The sequence below is a fragment of the Oncorhynchus keta genome, chromosome 12 (genome assembly GCF_023373465.1).
Source record: "Oncorhynchus keta strain PuntledgeMale-10-30-2019 chromosome 12, Oket_V2, whole genome shotgun sequence".
In the NCBI taxonomy this organism is placed as follows: Eukaryota; Metazoa; Chordata; class Actinopteri; order Salmoniformes; family Salmonidae; genus Oncorhynchus; species Oncorhynchus keta.
This window is the reverse complement of record NC_068432.1, coordinates 33,547,626-33,570,538: the sequence shown is the minus strand read 5'-3', so window position 1 is coordinate 33,570,538 and position 22,913 is coordinate 33,547,626. Positions and strand designations below refer to the sequence as shown.

Sequence of the window (22,913 nt, the reverse complement as noted above, 5' to 3'; positions counted from 1 at the left end):
GTGTAATGCTCATTCCTTCGACGATAAACGCAAATCCGACCATCCCCCCTGGTGAGACAATACTGCAACTCGTCAGTGAAGAGCACTTTTTGCCAGTCCTGTCCGGTCCAGCGACAGTGGGTTTGTGCCCATAGGCGACGTTGTTGCCGGTGATGTCTGGTGAGGACCTGCCTTACAACAGGCCTACAAGCCCACAGTCCAGCCTCTCTCAGCCTATTGCGGACAGTCTGAGCACTGATGGACGGATTGTGCGTTCCTGGTGTAACTCGGGCAGTTGCTGTTGCCATCCTGTACCTGTCCCGCAGGTGTGATGTTCGGATGTACCGATCCTGTGCAAGTGTTGTTACACGTGGTCTGCCACTGCGAGGACGATCAGCTGTCCGTCCTGTCTCCCTGTAGCGCTGTCTTAGGCGTCTCACAGTACGGACATTGCAATTTATTTCCCTGGCCACTTCTGCAGGCCTCATGCCTCCGTGCAGCATGCCTAAGGCACGTTCATGCAGATGAGCAGGGACCCTGGGCATCTTTCTTTTGGTGTTTTTCGGAGTCAGTAGAAAGGCCTCTTTAGTGTCCAAAGTTTTCATAACTGTGATCTTAATTGCTTAAGCTGTTAGTGTCTTTACGACCATTTTTTAGGTGCATGTTCATTAATTGTTAATGGTTCATTGAACAAGCATGGGAAACAGTGTTTAACCCCTTTACAGTGAAGATCTGTGAAGTTGTTTGTAATTTTTACGAATTATCTTTGAAAGACATGTTCCTGAAAAAGGGACGTTTATAATATATTTTTTCTGAACACGATTTTGAATACTCTTTAAAAAAAATATATATATATTTTTTTTACTGTGCCATGATTTCAACCAATTTCAGTGTTCAGCAGGAAATGTAAATTAAAACCAACTTTGTATTAATAGCTTACTACTTTAATATGACGTTTATACTATATTCTTCTAGTGGATAACGTTTCCTCATAATATGGGAGGTATATTTCTCAACTCAGGCATTCAGGCAATCCAAAATCGAGCTCCGTTAATCTGGGGGAGTACCTTGGCTCAGCAAATGACCTGTCTTGCAAAAGTCTGCCGTACATCCTGTACAACATACCACGCCCAGTCTCTGTTTCCATAAGTAAAAGGGTTTCCTCTGGCGAGGTACTCTAAAGTATCTACTTAGCACACCGAAACGTTTCTAGACGGTATTGAAACCTCCGTAGGTGTCAGCCATGTCTCTATCAGACCAGAGCCGACAGTGTTATCCAACCAGTGTACAGGTAACTGTGGTTCAGGCAAGAAGCCTGAGGATAAAGGGGAAAAATGGCACCAACGACGCATACGCCATCATGCAGGTGGCCAAGGATAAATTCGCTTCATCGGTGGCAGAGAATAGCGTGGCACCGGTGTGGAAAGAAGAGGCCACGTTCGAGCTGCCCCTCTTCCACAACGGTAACACAGAAAAGTGTACGTTGCACGTCCACGTAATGCACCGGGCTCTCGTGGGACCTGACAAGTTGCTCGGCCAAGCAGTCATCAACCTGTTGGAGCTCAGCGAGGTTAAATCCCGTAATAAGACTGAGTGAGTGTTCTTGTCTCTGTCCAGTAATTAGTCACAGCCTTACTATTTCTAGATTGCTCCAGAAAGGGCTTTGAGTTCCATAATTCCCTTTACAATGAATCACTGTAGTTGTTGAAATAGCCTAAGGCAATAATGGAGCGCCACAATGTCACCAATATTTGTCTTCAACAGGGGTTGTAATTATACAAGAACAGGGACTGCACCATATTCCAATTGGGTAATAATCATCTGACTCAACATGTAACCAAAATGTTATAATGTAGTAAGTTATAAGAGCAGGACATAGGCCTAAAAATGTTGTCCTACAGTTTTACTCTGTCAGTTAATTCACCCAGCAGAGGTGCAACAACCAGTTGTTAGAGTGAAACAAGCCTATGGAATAAGTGCTTTCTCCCGTTGCTTTTTACTTCGCTCCTCTTGCCTTCACCTCCCATTGGGTGACACTGTTTGTTTTAGCAGCCTGGGTTTTAGCAGTCTTTAGCCCAGTCATAACAGTGGAGCTTGTGATGAGCACAACATCCCATTATGCGGGAGATTACCAAATATACACTTTGATACAGCTATGACTGGAAGTGACTGTCATAGCAGGTTAGGGTAATTAAAGTAGCAGGTTATGAGAATTAGTTTAAGGTTAGGAAAAGGGTTAAGGAAAATGTTCCTAACCTGCTATGAAAAGTGACTTCTGGACGTAGATGTGCGTTTTTAGGGAGTCCCCAAAGTCAATACCTCACTAATTGCCTCTCCTGTGAGTCTTTAGTACATATCAGTGTTCTCTCTCTTTCTGAATATCTGTAAAGGAACTCATTGATTTTATTACCGGCCTCCTCTCCTAACCAATTAACCAATGGGTTTGCATTACTGAAGCCTCAGGCTGACCTTCCTCATTGTAGCTCAATGGTAGAATGACTGGGAAGGCTTTGCTGGACAGTTTATTGCTGACACAGTCTAACTGAAATAATATTATAAATACTGCAAAAGGATAAACAAACAACTTTCCTGCTGGGTCTTCGGTCAAACTGTTACTGTTTTCCTTCACACATTAAGTTAAGTCTTTTAACGAGTTGAGCAGCAGGCGTTTATTAATTAATTAGGCTGCAGGCAACTTCTTGAGAAATATAATCCGGGAACAAAAATATAAACTCAACATGTAATGTGTAGGCCACATCTTTCATGAGCTGAAATAAAATACCCCAGACATTTTTCATACACACAAATATATTTATCTCATTTTGAGCTCAAATTAGCTTACATTCCTGTTAGTGAGCATTTCTCCTTTGCCAAGATAATCAATCCACCTGACAGGGGTGGCATATCAAGAAGCTGATTAAACAGGTACACCTTGTGCTATTGACAATTAAAGACCACTAAAATATGCAGCTTTGTCACACAATACAATACCACAGATGCCTCAAGTTGAGGGAGTGTGAAATTGGCATGCTGACTGCAGGAATGTCCAGGAGCTGTTGCCAGATAATTGAATGTTAATTTCTTATCATTAGCCGCCTCCAACGTCACTTTAGACAATTTGGCAGTACGTCCAACCGGCCTCACAACTGCAGACCACGTGTACGTGTAACCACGTCAGCCCAGGACCTCCACATCCGGATTCTTTACTTGCGGGATTGTCTGAGGGGGTGCTGAGGCATATTTCTGTCTGTAATGAAACCCTTTTGTGAGGAAAAACTCAATCTGTTGGGGAGCCAGGCCCTACCAGGCCCACCCATGACAGGGTCCTTGCCCAGTCATGTGAATTCCATAGATTAAGGCTTAATTAATTCATGTCAATTGACTGATTTCCTTATGAACTGTAACTCAGTAAAACCATTAAAATTGTTGCATGTTGCATTTATATTGTTGTTCAGTATACACCCCACTAAGCTGTCTCTACGTCAATAGCTTATTTAGCTGCTATACACAACAGCAGGTGATGTGCACGCCCACACACACTGATGTCTGGGAAGGGGGCACTCTTGAAAGTGAACATTGCTGGGTCTTTTGTATGTGTAAGGAGAGTGCTTCTTGGTTAGACTGTATTGGAGTATATACTTTGGTTATTGCATCATGATCTTTCTGATGATCTTTATGGCTCTATTTTTTGACAGAAACGGACAAATGTAACTAAGACTGGGAATGACAATCAAACAAGCAAGGGCAATGATCACAAGTAAGTCATAACGTGGCTAATAGGTTAGCGCATCTATTGATATAGCAAGCTAAAAACATGGAGCCTAACGTTAGCTAGCTGCTAGGAGGATGTCATGTCATTCGAGGAGTGGGTGAGTGACTGACATTTTGCCCCTCGTTGTTTTTCTATGGCTATACACAGCTAGAGATGCAGGTGTCATTTGGAATAGCTAGCAAGAACTTGAACAACTGTTATTCAGTTAGCATATCTCTTGCATTCGCAAATTCACTCTGGCTATCTATCTACTCCAATTTCAGAGCACTCTCATCTGAGTGTGCCAGAGCACAGAATAACTGATGAATTTACATATGCGCAACATCCGCTGATTATGGACGGTGTCAATAAACTTAGGCAATGAAAGTAATAGTTAGTCACAAATGCTCTAGATAACATGTAAACAGCCTAACCAACTCTGGTAGGGCGAGTAAAATGGTCAGAGTGAGGTGTTCTCTCATTTGTGTCTGGAAGTAGCTAGCTAGTCAACTTTAGCCAGTTAGCTTTGGGTGCTTGGTTGAGACAAGCATGCATTGTTGGCAGGCAAGCTGCAGAAGGACAAGTAGGCTACAATTCCCAATTGTTTATCAGTGCAATTTTGAAGGCCAACCAGCTGAAAATGTTTGAGGGTTTATCTAATGTTCCTTTGTTAGATGTTAGCTCATCTTTCTCTGGCTAACATTAGTTGATCTTTTTGTTGTTTATGTGCATAACTAAGGGAGAGAGAGCTTGTTTTTTTTCATGGTTGTTTGATCAATAGGAATGTAAAGTTTGCAAATGTAAGTGGTATTGACATATTTGCAGAAATCCATTCAAGGTGTATTTTTGTGGCTTTTGGCGAATGAGTCTTAATGATCTAATGTCGCGCTGTTGCAACTGTCTGTAAACACACAGTCCAATTCAAAGTGAATGATTGCAGGCCTGTGTGCAAATGGCTTGTTTGCCTACTGTAGTTCTGATTGGCTATGGTGCACCGGTCTGCGTATACTCCAGTCCTGGATGAGACGGATGTTTTATTTACTGTGGTGTCTATTAATTGTCAAAACGCATGGCCACTTTCCCACTCTATTTTGCTATAGAATTTCCATGAATTCTTTTAGTATATGTGATTCCCAAATGTTCTAAGAAATAATGAAAACTTAAATATGACCATATCTAATGCTCTTTTGTCAGATTCTTTTTACATTTTGTCATATTCTTCCTGGTGCTAAAATGCTGTCAGTTCCACTTGAAAGTGCATTCTCCATGATTGTAATTAGTTTCATGCAATCTGAGTAGGAGTCAGTCTGGGGACAGGGCTGAGGATCTCCACGGCTGATAGTCCTTTTTGCTGTGTGACAGTGATAGGTTAATCTGACATTATTGTTATCGTTGCCCTTTAGCTCAAATGCCAAACTTCAGCAGAACATGTTTTCTCAGACCTGAATTCTTCCCAGACCTACTTTCATATGCACTCAAAGCCTCTCAAAAATGTTTCTTTTTCTGGTCAAAGGATATCCATGCCAACTCGTACAACCTGGTTCATACACCTTAGCCATGGTATACCATGGCTATCAACGTTTGCAGCATCCCACAGGATTATCGTTTTGAGTGCTTCATAAAATATGATATAAAACCAATATACACACACTTTGAGCCATATTGAGGAAGTTTTCTCATGGTTTGTTCTGCTCTGATTTCTCATTGTTGACTGTGGTGTACCTGATTTCTGCGGGGCCCAAATCCAGACTTAGCCTCACATTCTAGAGTTTTTTTTTGGTGAAAAACAAACATTTTTGCCTCTGTGCTCTCTCTCCCTCCCTCTCAGGGGGTAGGGACTTGACTGTGGCTTTACCAGCTCCCACACCAGACTGTTATGTTTGACTTAAAGCAGATAACTGGTAATGTTTAAACAGCCTCACTGCCAATTCTCTCTAGCTGCTGGAAATTATTTCTTACTAACTCTGAACTGTGTTTGTGTATACCTCCAAGCCCTCAACTATTTTCTAAAGGAGGAACATGGACCATGGCGATGTCGGCCTCTGAAGGCCAGCATTCCGGAGTCTCCTCTTCACTGTTGACGTTGAGACTGGTGTTTTGCGGGTACTATTTAATGAAGCTGCCAGTTGAGGACCTGTGAGGCGTCTGCTTCTCAAACTAGACACTCTAATGTACTTGTCCTCTTGCTCAGTTGTGTACCGGGCCTCCCACTCCTCTTTATATTCTGGCTAGAGCCAGTTTCCGCTGTTCTGTGAAGGGAGTAGTACACAGCATTGTACGAGATCTTCAGTTTCTTGGCAATTTGTCTCATGGAATAGCCTTTGTTTTTCAGAACAAGAATAGACTGACGAGTTTCAGAAGAAAGGTCTTTGTTTCGGGCCATTTTGAGCCTGTTATCGAACCCACAAATTCTGATGCTCCAGATACTCAACTAGTCTAAAGAAGGCCAGTTTTGCTTCTTTAATCAGAACCACAGTTTTCAGCAGTGCTAACATAATTGCAAAAGGATTTTCTAATGATCAGTTAGCCTTATTAAAATGATCAAATTGGATGGGATAACACACCTATGTAGATATTCCATAAAAAAACGAATCTGTTTCCAGCTACAAGTCATTTACAATATTACCAATGTCTGCACTGTATTTCTGATCAATTTTATGTTATTTTAATGGACACAAAAACTAGGACATTTCTAAGTGACACCAAACTTTTGAACGGAAGTGTATATATTTGCAATTCTTCAAAGTAGCCACCCTTTGCCTTGATGACAGCTTTGCACACTATTCTCTCAACCAGCTTCATCTGGAATGCTTTACCAACAGTCATGAAGGAGTTTCCAAATATGCTGAGCACTTGTTGGCTGCTTTTCCTTCACTCTGTGGTTTTACTCATCCCAAACCATCTCAATTGGGTTGAGGTCAGGTGACTGTGGAGGCCAGTTCTTCAGATGCAGCACTACAACACTCTCCTTCTTGGTGAAATAGCCCTTACACAGCCTGGAGGTGTGTTGGGTCATTGTCCTGTTGAAAACCAAATGATAGTCCCACTAAGCACAAACCAGTTGGGATGGCATAACGCTGCAGAATGCTGTTGTAGCCATGCTGGTTAAGTGTGCCTTGAATTCTAAATAAATCCCTGACAGTGTCATCAGCAAAGCACCCACACACCATCACACCTTCTCCTCCATGCTTCAGCGTGGGAACCACCCATGCGGAGATCATCCGATCACCTACTCTGCATCTCACAAAGACACGCCGATCGCAAATTTGGACTCATCAGACCAAAGGACAGGTTCCCACTGGTCTCATGTCCATTGCTTGTGTTTCTTGGCTCAAGCAAGTCTCTTCTTATTGGCATCTTTAGGAGATGTTTCTTTGCAGCAATTTGACCATGAATGCCTGATTCACGCAGGCTCCTCTGAACAGTTGATGTGTCTATTACTTGAACTTATTTGGGATGCAATTTCTGTGGCTGGTAACTCTAATGAACTTATCTGCAGCAGAGGTAACTCATGAGAGCCAGTTTCATCATAGCGCTTGATTGTTTTTGCGACTGAATTTGAAGGTTTTTTAATTTATTTTTTAAATGTTCCTCATTGATTGACCTTCATGTCCTAAAGTAATGATGGCCTGTCCTTTCTCTTTGCTTACTTGAGCTGTTCTTGCCATAATATGGACTTGGTCTTTTACCAAATAGGGCGATCTTTTGTATACCACCCCTACCTTGTCACAACACAACTGATTGGCTCAAACACATCAACCTCTCTGGGATATGTGGGACAGTAGCTTCCCACTTGGCCGAAAGCCAGAGAGAATGCAGAGCGCCAAATTCAAATAAATTCATATAAAAATCACACATGTAAGTTACCAAATTAAAGCCACATGTGTTGTGAATCAAGCCAACATGTCAGATTTCAAAAAGGCTTTTCGGCGAAAGCAAACTTATCTGAGGATAGCACCTCCATAAACAAAGAGAACATTTCAACCCTGCAGGCGTGACACAACGCAGAAATAAAAATATAAATCATGCCTTACCGTTGACAAGCTTCTTCTGTTTGCACTCCAATATGTCCCAAAAACATCACGAATGGTCCTTTTTTGTTCGATTTAATTCCGTCCATGTATATCCAAAATGTCCATTTTATTTGGCGCATTTGATCCAGAAAAACACCGGTTCCAACTTGCACAACTTGACTACAAAATATCTCAAAAGTTACCTGTTAACTTTGCCAAAACATTTCAAACTACTTTTGTAATACAACTCAAGGTATTTTTAAAGTAAATAATTGATCAAATTGAAGACGGGATGATCTGTGTTCAATACAGGAAGAAAAACTGAAGCATGCTTTCTGGTCATGCGCCTCTATCAAACGGTACACATGAAGTGACCCTTGTTCAAGATGGCCGTACTTCTTCATTACACAAAGGAATAACCTCAACCAATTTCTAAAGACTGTATTCCCAATGAAAACTCATTGAAAAGAGGGTGACCTCAAACACAAACAAAAAATATCTGAATGGTTTGTCCTCGGGGTTTCGCCTGGTATATACGTTCTGTTATACTCAGACATGATTCAAACAGTTTTAGAAACTCCAGAGTGTTTACTATCCAAATCTACTAATGATATGCATATCTTATCTTCCGGGAATGAGTAGCAGGCAGTTGAATTTGGGCATGCTTTTCATCCAAAATTCCAAATGCTGCCCCCTATCCTAGAGAAGTTAAGAAGGAAAGAAATTACGCAAATGAACTTTTAAGGCACACCTGTTAATTGAAATGCATTCTAGGTGACTACCTAAAGATGCTGGTTAAGAGAATGCCAAGAGTGTGCAAAGCTGTCAAGGCAAAGAGTGGCTACTTTGAAGAATCTCAAACATAAATAAAAAATATATTAACTTTTTTGGTTACTACTTGATTCATATGTGTTGTTTCATAGTTTTTGATATATTCACTATTATTCTACAATGTAGAAAATAGTAAAATAAAGAAAATCCCTTAAAAGAGTAGGTGTGTCCAAACTTTTGACTGGTACTGTAACTACTCAGCTACTACAATATAACAGTAGACTGCTATCCCTTTTGTGAAGTGTTCCAAAAACACATGTTTTCATATGATCACATGTGAAGTTAATGTGACAACATAAGCAACATGTGACATCATGAAACTACATGTGAAAAATGTTGTCATGTGAAGTGTTCCACAAACACATTTTCACATGATTTCTCATGTTAAATTTAATGTGAAGTTGTGATTTTCCATGTCATGTCGTTTTTCTGTAAGTGATGTGACCCCTAAGTAATTCCAGGAGCAGGCATGTCTTTCCCTGACGTTCTGGCTCAGTATTCCACACACTAGCAGGGAGGAGTAGGACAGGATGAGTATTTGGGGGGAATTCCATCACTAAGTAACATGAAAGGAGGGTGTGTGAAGCTGCCTAATATTCCATGCTGGATCAGTATTTTAGACTCAATGGGAGAGGTGTTACATAAACAAATTACTTGTTTACTCATGGACACACCCACATTAAGTGAGGATTGAGGAGGTGTGTGTGTGACATCTTTCACATTTTTCTCATAGTCTCCATCACAGAGATGTAATGCTCAAAATATCTCATAGCACTTACAAAAATGTATATGTGTCGTCAGTTCGCAAGGGATTGCAATGACAGCTAGGACATACAGTAATGTCCATCAATTATGTAATTTCTCTGTACATTTCACAGTAATTGACTCAATAGAGGGACAGGTAGAGTAAGCCTGACTGCTTTGTTTTGGATTGTTGTACAATTCCCAAATGTTTTGCTCTATGTGTGTGTGTGAGCGTGCGTGTGTGTGAGCGTGTGTGTATATATATATTGTGGCAAACCTCTTCAAGGTTAGGAGCGTTTGTCACAAACTAAGTGGTAAACTGTCACCAAATCACCCAAGAATGAGAGTTCTTTCAAACAGGACAGTACCTGTGTGTTTGTTTCTCCGTCCTGGTCCACCCAGGCCGTAGGCGAGGTCAAGGATAGCAGGGTTCGGTACACGAATCGGGTTCTCGGTAGGTCCAGGTCCAAACGCCAACAGGTAAGTCCAAACAATCCAGCTCATACACGGTAAATCCAGCCAATCTCTATAGTCTCTTTCTCTATTGTTCATAGCTCCTTCCAGCACTCTCTCTTCCTCTTCCTGGTTTTTCTTGACCCTTTATCTGTGAGTCGGCTCCACCTTCTGAGGGTTCCCCTTGCTTCTGGGACTTGTAGTTTTGGCGGTCGGCCATTTTGTGATCTGTAGTTCTGACGGGTGGCCATTTTAGTGATCGGGCAGAGCCCGTTTATTAGCTCTGCTCTCACATATCTGCCACTTATCACTCGACCCCCTTCTTTGCCACATATCTCTCCCCCTAGATCCGACCCCCTAGGTCGGGCTACCGCAGCAAAATATGCATGCATGCGGGATAACCCATCCACCTTTCCCATTTCCTTCCCTGCTCTGTGTTTCAAGTCAAAATGAAACGGTTGGAGACTCAAAAACCACTGCATCACCCGAGCGTTCTTCTCTTTAGCCCTATGCATCCAGGTGAGTGGGGCATGGTCACTGAGGGTGAAGTGGCGCCCCAGCATTTAGTACTTCAGGCTTTCTAGAGCCCACTTTACTGCCAGCGCTTCTTTCTCAACGACTGAGTAGTTGGTTTCCCGTGGTTCCAGCTTCCTGCTTAAAAACAGGATGGGGTGTTCCACCCCTTCTACCTCTTGGGATAGCACTGCTCCCAAGCCGACCTCTGAGGCATCCGTCTGAACCACAAACTCTCTCTCAAAGTCTGGTACCACCAGCACAGGTTTACAACAGAGAGCCTCCTGTAATGTCCTAAATGCTTTGGTGGCCCTTTCATCCCATTTGACCATGTTTGGCCCTCTGGCTCTAGTCATGTCGGTAAGTGGGGCGGCCACTGTGGCATAACTTGGGATGAACTTCCGGTAGTAACCGGTCAGCCCTAGGAAGGCTCGGACCTGCTTCTTATTTACTGGTTTCGGCCATTCTCTAATTGCCTTCACCTTCTTATGTTGGGGTTTGATTAACCCTCTTCCCACAGTGTATCCCAGATACTCTGTTTCCCCTAACCCCACATAACACTTGGCAGGGTTTGCCGTGAGCCCTGCCTTTCTAAGGGCATCTAACACTGCCTGTACCCGGGGTAAGTGGGATTCCCAATCTGGGCTGTAGACCCCCCCCCCCCCCACGTCATCTAAATAAGCTGCGGCGTATGCCTTGTGCGGTTTTAGGACTATGTCCATGAGCCGTTGAAAGGTTGCTGGGGCCCCGTGTAAGCCGAATGGCATGACTGTGTATTGAAACAAACCGTCAGGTGTTGCAAAGGCTGTCTTTTCTTTGGCCCTGGGGGTCAGAGGAATTTGCCAGTACCCTTTTGTCAGATCAAGGGTCGTAATGTACCGAGCATGACCAATTTTCTCCAGTAGTTCATCTACTCGGGGCATGGGGTAGGCATCAAACTTCGAGATTTCATTTACCTTCCGAAAGTCGTTACAGAACCGCAACGACCCATCGGGCTTGGAGACCATCACAATTGGGCTAGACCACTCACCATGTGACTCTTCAACCACTCCAGCTGTCAACATTTTCTCAGTCTCTGCTCTAATCGCGGCCCGTCGAGCCTAGGGTACCCGATATGGCCTCATACTCACTTTTCTCCCTGGTAGGGAAACGATATCATGAGCCGTAACCTCAGTTCGGCTAGGTACCTCAAACACATCTCTGTTTTTCTGGATCAGGGTCTTTACTTCCTGTACTTGCGCTGGGGACAGAGTGGGTGAAATATTTACTTCGGCTGTCTCCTGAATGTGTGTGGGGTATGTGACCATTAGTGTTTCTCTCTCTCTCTCCCCATGCTTTTAACAGGTTTATGTGATAAATCTGTTCCTGGGGCCGTCGACCTGGCTGTCGGATCCGATAATTGACTTCTCCTATTCTCTCCAGTACTTCATATGGCCCTTTCCATGTTTCTAGTAGTTTACACTCTACTGTGGGGATCAGCACTAACACCTTATCTCCCGGTTGAAATTCCCTCAGGGTAGCCTGACGGTTATAAGTGTGCCGCTGGTGTTCTTGTGTTTGTCTCATGTGCTCTCTGATGATGGGCATGACTGTGGCTATCCTGTCTTGCATTGCCGTGACGTGCTCTATGACACTAGTATACGGGGTGGATTGGTGCTCCCAGGTTTCCTGGGCGATGTCTAAGATTCCCCGGGGATGCCTCCCATATACCAGCTCAAAGGGAGAAAACCCCAGCGAGGCTTGAGGAACCTCTCTAATGGCAAACATCAGATACGGCAACATGCAATCCCAGTTTTTCCCATCCTTATCGATTACCTTCCTGAGCATTGACTTCAGGGTTCAGTTGAATCTCTCAACCAGCCCGTCTGTCTGAGGATGGTAAACCGATGTCCTCAACTGTTTTACCTGCCACAGTTTACAAAGGTCTGCCATAAGGCGGGACATAAAGGGGGTCCCCTGGTCGGTAAGGATCTCCTTTGGAACCCCTACCCTGGTGAACAAGAGCACTAATTCCTTTGCGATATTTTTGGAAGTCATCGTCCGAAGGGGAATGGCTTCTGGGTAGCGAGTGGCATAATCTAGAATGACCAGAATGTATTGGTGCCCTCTGGCGGATTTGGCTAGTGGGCCCACTAAATCCATCGCTATCCTCTCAAATGGCGTTTCGATTATGGGGAGTGGCACTAACGGGCTTCTAAAAGCTGGTCGGGGAGCTGTTAACTGGCACTCCGGGCACTCTCCACAATGCCGAGCCACTTCAGCTTGAATTCCTGGCCAGTAAAACCTCCTTACAATCCGGTCTCTGGTTTTATCGATACCAAGGTGTCCACCCAGAATGTGCCCATGAGCTAGATCCAGTACTGTCCTCCGGTACCGAGTGGGAACCAACAACTGTTCCACCACATCAACCCCTATTTTCGAGACTCTGTACACCAAACCCTTTTTCATGATGAAGTGGGGAAAACTATTAGGCATCATCCCACCATTTATGGGAGTACCATCTACGACCTGCACATCTGCTCTGGCTTGTTGCAGGGTTGGATCCTGGTTTTGGGCCGTCCCAAAATTAGTCAAGGACTCTGCCAGGTCTGCTGGTTCTATATCGTCGTCCTCTGGATTCAGATCGACCCCAGCCCCACTAGTACCGGGCTGTTCGTCATCAGCGAGGTTTGCCACTTCCTCCTCCTCCTCCCCTACTAGCACCTGTGATGTTGTCCCCTGGGAGACCTCTTTTCTTGGCTTTGGTTGAAGGCCCCATGCTTCTTCCTGCTTGGTCAGGGTTGTTGGATTCTCAAATATGCCATTCTTGTGGCCTAACTTCGCAAAGTTAGGAATGTCGCTACCCAATATTACATCATATGGCATCTTTGGGACCACGCCGACCTCATAATCCAGCAGACCGTTCTCTGTTTGTATGCTCACTAAGGCCGTGGGGTACAGACGGGTATCCCCATGAATGCATGTAACACTGATATCCTGTCTTGTATCCAGTTTGATTCGGCACTAGGCCTGCAACGACCAGGGTTAGCATACTGCCGGAATCCAGCAGTGCTTCAACCTCTTTCCCTTAAATCTTCACCCTGCACATATGTTTGTTTCTTGATCTTTCAAGTACAGTGGTTACAACAGGACATGCATACCGTATATCATCTTCATTTTCACCGAGGTTACATTGCATTGGCTCTTCTTTAATAGGGCAATAGGCTGCAATATGTCCTGGTTGATTACAATTGTAACAGATAATAGGGGTTCGGGGAGACCCCTCGACACCCAGTCCCGGTTTCCGTTTTCCCTTAGTGTCTTGGCCTGATTCTGATTCTTTCCTCATGGCCCCACGCTGCTCTCTTCCCCTCTATATGTTGGGACAGCCTTACCCTGTCCGCTGGTTCGCCCATGCCTGGGGAACGGGAATCTTTCCTCCTGTGCCTGTTCAGCTGTTCTTGCCGTACAATACCGTTCAACCAGGCCCACGAGATGGTCGGCGGAAAATACCTCGTTCTGGCCAACCCATCGTCTCACTTCTTGGGGTAGACCTCGCTGAAACTGGTTGAGTACGATGGTCTCGACAATCTCGGCGGATGACCGGGTCTCTGGTCGCAACCATTTCCGTGCCAGGTGAATCAAGTCGAACATCTGTGTTCGTGGGGGTTGTCCCGGTCGGTAGAACCACTGGTGGAAGCGGTGTGCCCTCACGGTATCGGTCACTCCCAGTCTAGTCAGATCTCCCCCTTTTTAATTTATCGTAATCCTGTGCTTCTTTCAACTCCAGGTCGAAATACGCTTTTTGAGCGTCCCCTGCCAGGTATGATGCCAGAAGCCCTGCCCATTCTTCTTTCGGCCACTTCTCCCTCTCTGCCGTCCTTTCGAAGGTGGTAAGATATGCTTCCACATCATCCTGCGCTGTCATTTTTTGAAGAAAATGATTGGCCCTCCTCTGGGTATTTGCAGCTGGTAATTGAGCCCCAATTTGGTCCGCTAGCCCCTTTAGGCCTTCTCTTAACTCCCGGGTGTTTCTCTCTTGCTCTTCTGTGAGCAGCTGGTTGGTGCGGTGCTGGATCTGTAACGTGTCCTGATACATTCGCATTGCATCCTGATTAACTATTTGTTGAGCTCTAGTTGCCTCTTGTTGGGCGGCCGCCGCTTGTAACAGGGCCTGTATGGCTCCCTCCATACTCATTTTCCTGAAACTGTCCTACCCAAACAAAGCAAAAACAAACAAAAAAAACCTGACTCTCCTTTGGAGTGCTAACTGAACATTTATTTAATTTTTCCTTCTACCTAACCAGTGGTATGTTAGTCCATGCTTGCATCCTCCACCATGTGTGGCAAACCTCTTCAAGGTTAGGAGCGTTTGTCACAAACTAAGTGGTAAACTGTCACCAAATCACCCAAGAATGAGAGTTCTTTCAAACAGGACAGTACCTGTGTGTTTGTTTCTCCGTCCTGGTCCACCCAGGCCGTAGGCGAGGTCAAGGATAGCAGGGTTCGGTACACGAATCGGGTTCTCGGTAGGTCCAGGTCCAAACGCCAACAGGTAAGTCCAAACAATCCAGCTCATACACGGTAAATCCAGCCAATCTCTATAGTCTCTTTCTCTATTGTTCATAGCTCCTTCCAGCACTCTCTCTTCCTCTTCCTGGTTTTTCTTGACCCTTTATCTGTGAGTCGGCTCCACCTTCTGAGGGTTCCCCTTGCTTCTGGGACTTGTAGTTTTGGCGGTCGGCCATTTTGTGATCTGTAGTTCTGACGGGTGGCCATTTTAGTGATCGGGCAGAGCCCGTTTATTAGCTCTGCTCTCACATATCTGCCACTTATCACTCGACCCCCTTTGCCACAATATGTATGTGTGTGTGTGTGTGTGTGTGTGTGTGTGTGTGTGTGTGTGTGTAAATGTGTTGTTCTACAAGGTCAACCATAGCCCTTATTTTCTCCAGGGTCACTATACTACTATGTGCCTTGGGTATTCGAGCACCTTGCGTATTCGAACCAGCAACCTTTTAGTTACTGGCCCAATGCTCTAACCTGCCACCCCAGCTGCCACCCCTACTTACCTTGTGCTACCTTTCCCCATCCGGTCCTCTGTAAAACACAGCTGCAGTAATAATGATGGAGTTGAAGCTCTCTCTCACCCCATTCAATGATTCATCACATTTGTCATTCTGTGAGTAGCCAGTCTCTTTCATTGCCTTTGTTTGGATTCACATTGAGTTCTTCACTGGAGATAAGACACACACACGCACACGCACACGCACACACACATCCTAACCTTGCAGATCGAAGGCCCCTAGCTGTCTCTTCCTGTCCTTTTTCATTTCCCTCCAGACTTCAACTGGGTTGTTTTTTCAGGAAAGAGTTTGAGGAACAGACAACCTCAGGCCTTATGGGTTTGGCTTGACAGACTTTTACTGCTGCCTCAGCTCTTAATTGTTCAGTTCCAAACTATAAATCAGTGATTGTTTTGACAGATGTGTGTACCTTCTAGAATAACATAATAATGACATGTAGAATACAAACAGACAAACTAACCCCTCTAGTTTGATGTTTTATACAATAGTGATTTGTTGAGGGTCATTGAACCAGTCAGCATGAAGAATTCTATTTATTGAAGTCTCTGTACTTTGACCTTCATATCCTCAAAAGGAATCTTCTGTACTAGTGAACCTCTACATGAAACAGATTGTAGGCATAGAGGAATTATATTTCTGGTATTCTGATTTTATATTTTGTGAACTACATTCATAAATAGACAAGTGCCTGGGGATTTCTAAAGTCATTAATTAAATATGAACCTAAATTGATTGGAATTGACTCCGACAATATTTAGCATGCATACCCTGTAGCAGGGGGGACATGGGGTGGAAAAAATCACTCTCAGAACCCTCCAATGTAATCTATCAATTACATTTAACATTGCAAAATTATTTCACTCCTGGAACCCGGTTCCCCCTTAAAACACTAATGTACCATAAAAGGCAACTTAAGGCATGGTATTCAGTCTTAACAGAGTAGTGACAACTATTTATTAGGACGGCTCAGTGATAGAAATAGAATGAAATACATAATGTTCCTGCTGGTGAACATTTAGTATGAATCATTATTGCCCAAACACTGACTCTCCAGAACACTCACCGCATCATCAGTCATTTCCGCTGGTCCCTTCACCCTTGGGCCAATTCAGAGAGCTACTGTACTGATCACCGTTTCCATGGAGAAACTCTAAACAGTAAAAGGAAAAATGGCATCCGCCCCTACTTACTGGAATTATTCACTTGGTTATGATAAATCCTTGGAACCCCCTTGGAACCCTGTAACAAAAAGGGGAAAAATAGCATCCTTAAATAAAGCTATGCTCGGGGTGAAAGCATTCTTTATTTGTGAAAAGCTATCACCATGTAGACACTGTCTTTTTTTTTTTTAAAGCTGGAGGGGAAGCCCAGAGGCAAGTGAATATACGTTATTGGATCCTCAGCCTTCCTCTGCTTATGCAGACTGGGATTGTTCAGACAGATCGCTCTGAACAGTGTGTGTGTTATCTGAAAATAAGTGGTTATTGCCTACATATGTCAAGTTATTTCTGAGCTCACTTACAAGTTATTTTCAATGGCCATGACCCCCTGGAGGAGATGGCAGGCATCTGAAAAATAAAATATTATGTTGATTTTTTTCACTGTCTCACATTCATTTACACCTTTAGTTCTTGTGACATCTCTTGGGGAAGAACAGCATTTGTTTTATACCAGTTATATTCGGTTGAAGTGTTTTGATAAATAATACAGATTTTCTCTCGTCAGATGGCATAAACTGCTGGACAAGGCAGGCAAGCCAGACAAAGACCGGGGAGAGGTGCAGGTGGACATCCAGTTTATGAAGAATAACATGACAGCCAGCATGTTCGACCTCTCTGCTACAGAAAAGCCGCACTCCCGCCTGGGAAGGTTCAAGGACAAGGTGCGAGGCAAAAAGGAGGGTCTGTCGGACACTGCGTCTGCCGTGGTACCGTCCTTCACCCAGGTTCTGACGGACAGCGAGGGGGAGGGAGAGGGGGGTACAGACAAAGGAGAGAAAAAGAAGAAAAACAAGCTGAAGTCTCTCTTTTCTCCCAAGTCTAACCTGCAGCATCACGGACTGTCTCAGTCTATGTCTGTCCTGGGCCCTCTGCCTGAGAAGAACTCCTCATTGAGTGGCAGCCGCTCCACAGGCCTCAATGTGGACTCCTCTGAAGGTGAGGATCATCATAGGCTGTCCATTCAGTAGATAATATAGCAGCATTATCTATTAGAAAATGCTTATGTTATACAGTATGTCTTTGCGGATCTAACCTTTCCCTGTTTCTTTCTTTCTCATCCAAAGGTAAAAATAAATTCAAGTTTCAGACCCATAAGCGCACAGGCAGTTCTCTGTCCCTAGGGCGCTCTAAGATTCCTGCCCCGCTTGCAGAGCAGAGTAACCTGTGCATCAACGGCACTCACATGTACACAGAGGAGCCCCAGCCCCGGAGCGCCCGCACAGTCTCCAACTTTAGCCTGGCCAGCTCAGGCCATGGCTCTGTGGAAGACCTGCGCAAGGCCCAGGGTCGTAAGAGCTCCGGCACCTCCATGGACTCCTTTAGGGCCCTGAAGCAGCCTTCAACCTGGGCAGAGGAGGAAGAGAGGGCTATGTTGGATGAGGAGAGGAAGAAAAAGGAAGAGCAGGAGAGGAAGAAGTTAGACGAGGAAGAGAGGATAAGGAAGGAGGAACAAGAGAAAAGCAAGATTACGGAGGAGGAGGGGGAAGAAATGAGGCTAGAAGAGGAACAAGAGGAGAGGAGTCTGAAGGTGGAGGGAGACAACAGCATTTGGAAGGAAGACCAGGAAAAGTGGAGGTTAGAGGAGAAAAGGAGAGAAATGGAGGAACAAGAGAGGTGGGAAGAAGAGGAAAGAATTAGGAGAGAACATGAAATAATGAGGGAGGATATACTGAGAAAGGAGGACGAGAGGAAAATGAGGGAGGTGGAGGAAAGATTGAAGAGGGAGAAAGATGAGAGGATTAAGGAGGAAGAAAGGATTAGGAGAGAACAGGAGGAGAGTATGCAAAGAGAGGAAGAGGAGAGGAAGATGAGGGAGGAGAAAGAAAGACTAAGGAGGGAACAGGAGGATATACTGAGAAAAATAAGGGAGGAGGAAAGGAGGGGTGAAGAAAGAATAAAGAGAGCGGCTGAAGAGAAAATGAAGAGGGAGGAAAACAGAGCAGAGGAGGAGGAGGAAGAAAGGCGGTTGGAGGAAGAAGGAAGAATGAAGAGAGAGGATGATAGGCTGGAGGAGGAAGAAGAAATAATGAAGAGGGAGGCTGAAAACATGAAGAGAGAAGAGGACAGAGTGAGGAGGAATGAGGAGGAAGAAAGGAGGTTTGAGGAGGAGGAAGAAGGAAGAATGAAGAGAGAGGAGGACCGAGTGAGGAAGGAGGAGGAAGAAGGAAGAATGAAGAGAGAGGCTGAAGAAGAAAGAATGAAGAGAGAGGAGGATAGGCTGAGGAAGGAGGAGGAAAGGAGGAGGAGGATTGAGGAGGAAGAAAGAGTGAGGAAGACCGCAGAGGAAGATTGGCTGAGAGAGGAAATGGGAATAAAGAGGATGGAGGAGGACAAAATAATTAAGAGAGAAGAGGAGGATAGGCTGAGAAAGGAGGAAGAGCTGAGGAAGATTAGGGAAAAGGAAGAAAGGTTAAGGAGGGAGGAGGATGATATGCGGAGAAATGAAGAAGAGCAGAGGAAGATTAAGAATGAGGAGGAAAGGAGAATTGAGCAGGAGATGTTGAGAAAGGAAGAAGCAGAAAGAACGAGGCTTGAAGAAGAAAGGGAAGAGGGTAGAAGAAGAGATGAGGAGCAGGGAAAACTGATGGAGGTGAAAGAGAGGTTTAGGGTGGATGAAGAAAATATGAAAAAAGAGGATTTGAGAGGACAGGAAGAAGAGATGACAGAGAAGGAGAAAAAGAGGAATGCGCAGATGGAGAAAAAGCGAAAGCATGAGGAGGTGAGGGTAAAGTTGGACAAAGTTGAACAACCGATGAAGCAGAATAGAGAGGCAGAGGCCACCGTGTGCAATAATCCTTTTGAGGAAGTCTCTCCTACCACTTCATGTGATGACAACTCTTCAAATATCCTGTTTGAGGAGACCCCCACAACCTCTCCTACTGGTCCCATCAGCTGCCGAACAAATAAAGTATCAGCAGTCAAGCAGAGGTCAGTCCCACTCCCAAACCACACACACACACACGAACGCGCACACACACACACACACACACACACACACACACACACACACACACACGCACACTCCATCACTGTCTCGTTTCCCCAGAACTGTGTTACCCCTTGGGTGTCATAAATTATGGATGCACTAGTTATTTAGACTGCAAAAGCAGTAGGTGGTCTCCAAAAGCAACACACAAGTTTCTCTTGCTCTGTCTCCTCATCCACACACACCTACTAATGTCCCTGTCTCGTATCCTCACTGAACTCTCATTCAGACTTCCTCTTTCATCTTCCAATTTCCAACAGAACTGTGTAAATTATGCTAACATTCTCTTTTCCTGTGCTGTCAGTGAAGGGTGGCACAAGTCTGATTAGAGTGGAAAACCTGCCAATTTGTCTGAATACTTTTATACAACCAGTTAATCAGGCCAGGCAACAAGCCTGATTTATGGATGTGGGACAGTCAGTAAGGCTGCTTGTAGAAACTCAGCAGGATGCAATTGGGAGGATTTTATTGGAGTTGTACAGCTGTGGCACAAATTTCAGATTTGAGCAGAAAACCTGTCGCTTTATCAAAGACTTTAGTGACAAAATCAATTGGGGGCCCCCCAGCCAGTAATTCGACCATGATAATTAGATAGCCGGCTATTAAACTAACTTAGCAATCTAATTGTTTTTTACTGACTATCAGTAAAACTGCTGATCCACAATCAAATTTCAAAATTGCACCTTATGTAGTCTACTATTCTAACTCTCAACAGTAAGTTGAGACCCCGACTAAGTTCCAAAAAATTAATAATTGAGAAATTGACCCCACGGTCTTCAAAAGGTGGGCCGCAGGCCACCAGTTGCCCATCCCTGCCCTAAAGTAATCTAATACCTTCATGAAAATTGCAGTGCTGTGGCTGTGTTTACGCAGGCAGACCAATTCTGATTTTCTTTTTCACTAATTGATCTTTTGACCAATCGGATCACATCTGATATTTTTCTAAGCTGAAAATATCTGATATGATTCTTCAAAAGACAAATTAGTGGAGTAAATATCAAAACTTGGCTGCTGTGTAAACACATCCCTTGTGTCTTCGTATTGGAAACCTTTGGCTAAACTGAGATTGGCTGCGCTTCCCATGAATCAATCATACCTTGTTATAAAGATTCTACAGGTGGCATATTAAAGGTGTTACAGAGAGACATAAAGCATTAGGTGATTGCTGAAGTTTTTAACTAGGGCGTTGATGTTGAATGACTCATGCGAATCAGTATCCTGATGAGGCTGGACCAAAGAAACCATCCAATTGGATGACATGACTCAGTATAGTCAAGGCTAGTCTGTTGGGTCATGTGAACAGGGAATGGTTCAGAGGCTACAAGCATTACCTTTTATATTGATCATTTACATTTGTTTTATTATTTAAAATCTACATGTATAACCTTTCTGTTCCCTAGTGTGTTTGTGTAACTAACCTAACCATTATAACTAACCTTCATGTCCCTCATAAAGACCTAATAAAATGAAATGGCATCCTTTCTCCCATTGTCTTGTCTGGTGAATTAGTCCCACCCTAGTAACAACTTTGTTAGGATGTAACACCCCCTCTGTAGTTTGTGTTGTCTACCTCTCTGCTGTGTGAATTCCAACAAGACTTTTGTTTTTGATAAAAGTAAAAAATAACACTTTCAATTTTAATTCGACATTAGTTTATTTCATGACATGACATTATTTATTTTTAGAAACAAATCTTTTTTTCTTCTATACAGTACCAGTCAAAAGTTTGGACACCTACTCATTCCAGGGTTTTTCTTTATTTTTACTATTTTCTACATTGTAGAACAATAGTGAAGACATCAAAACTATGAAAGAACACATATGGAATCATGTAGTAACCAAAAAAGTATTAAACAAATGCAAATCTATTTGAGATTCTTCAAATAGCCACCCTTTGCCTTGATGACAGCTTTGCACACTCTTGGCATTCTCTCAACAAGCTTCATGAGGAATGCTTTTCCAACAGTCTTGAAGGAGTTCCCACATATGCTAAGCTCTGCTGCAGAGGATAAATTTACCCAACTGGTGGACAGACTGTTTGTTCCCACACTCGGGACTCTCTATTGGTTACACAGACTTTTGGCATCCCATTCTATTCTAACCACCTCTTGCCGGCTTTGTACTCATGTTACCTAATGAAATGGCTGTATAATAGGATCTTGTTGCCATCTAATATACGTTCAAATGTCATAAATCAACACTGCAGAGCTCTCCATGTCCTCTAACATGCCTTGATTGTATTACTGTTGATGATATCTGGAAATGTGCATGTACACCCTGGCCAATCTACTGTTGCTAGCCCCAATTTTGACTTGTGCTCTGATATCTGTTTCACTGATTTCTGCTCTCGTAAAAGCCTGACTTTTCTGCACGTTAACACTAGAAGCTTATTACCTAAAATGGACCAATTGAAGGTGGGGTTCACAGCTACAATCCAGATGTTGGTCATTACTGAGACGTGGTTAAGAAGTGTTTTGAATACTGATGTTAACCTTTCTGGTTATAACCTTTTTCGTCAAGACAGATCTTCCAGAGGTGGGAGTTGTAATCTTTACCAAGGATCACCTTCGGTGCTTGGTTGTCTCCATAAAGTCTGTCCCCAAACAATTTTATTTGCTGGTTTTAAGCATTACACTTTCAAATAGCTCTTCGTTGACTGTTGCTGGGTGTTTATTGTCCTCAATCAGCACTGGGCTGTACCCTACCTGCCCTAAGCTCTCTCCTGGCCTCTTACACTAAGTCTGAATTTGTCCTGCTAGGTGACCTAAACTGGGTCATGCTTAAACCACCTGACCAAGTCCATAAAGCAATGGAACTCCTTAAATCTTCCTCAGATTATTACCAGTCCCACAAAGTATGACTCCAAAGACCCAGAAAAGGCTACTCTCCTTGATGTTATCCTCACAAATAATCCTGATAGGTATCCGTCTGTTTTTTTTCTGTAATTACCTTATTGATCACTGTTTTACAGCCTGTGTTCGTAATGGCTGCTCAGTGAAACGACCTGTCCTGATTTGTCATGGACACTTGCTAAAAAACTTTAATGAGCAAGCCTTCCTTCATGACCTGGCCTCTGTAAGCTTGATCCCCTCTGTCGAAGACCGATATAAAAATATATATTTTTGGATATTTCCAGTGATATTGTTGAATTAAAAAGGAAACCACACACTGCTCTTGATAGTATTACTGATATTTAATAAGCTTACGTATCGGCCTCACGGCCTCCGTCAGAGCTTTTGTGAATTTCTTTGAAATTTGCACCCTTATGTAGACCTAGCCCCACCGACATCTGTTCCACACATCGAAGGGGGTTGGAGGCAAAGGAAAAACACAAGTGCTACCAAATATAACAATATG

At 43.8% G+C, this 22,913-nt stretch overlaps 1 protein-coding gene across 3 annotated transcripts in view; it reads left to right on the top strand.

Moving 5' to 3' along the window:
* The first annotated feature begins 1,122 nt into the window (after window positions 1-1,122).
* LOC118370481 (titin homolog) overlaps window positions 1,123-22,913 on the top strand; it is a 37,116-nt gene continuing 15,325 nt past the window's right edge. For 2 of the 3 annotated variants that reach the window (XM_052458034.1, XM_052458033.1), the window contains exons 1-3: window positions 1,123-1,572; window positions 17,076-17,506; window positions 17,635-19,498. In XM_052458034.1, coding sequence (XP_052313994.1) covers window positions 1,223-1,572; window positions 17,076-17,506; window positions 17,635-19,498 — 2,645 coding nt within the window. In that variant the 5' untranslated portion in view covers window positions 1,123-1,222. The remainder of the gene's footprint in view (window positions 1,573-17,075; window positions 17,507-17,634; window positions 19,499-22,913) is intronic. The other variant, XM_052458035.1, reaches the window with a different exon arrangement.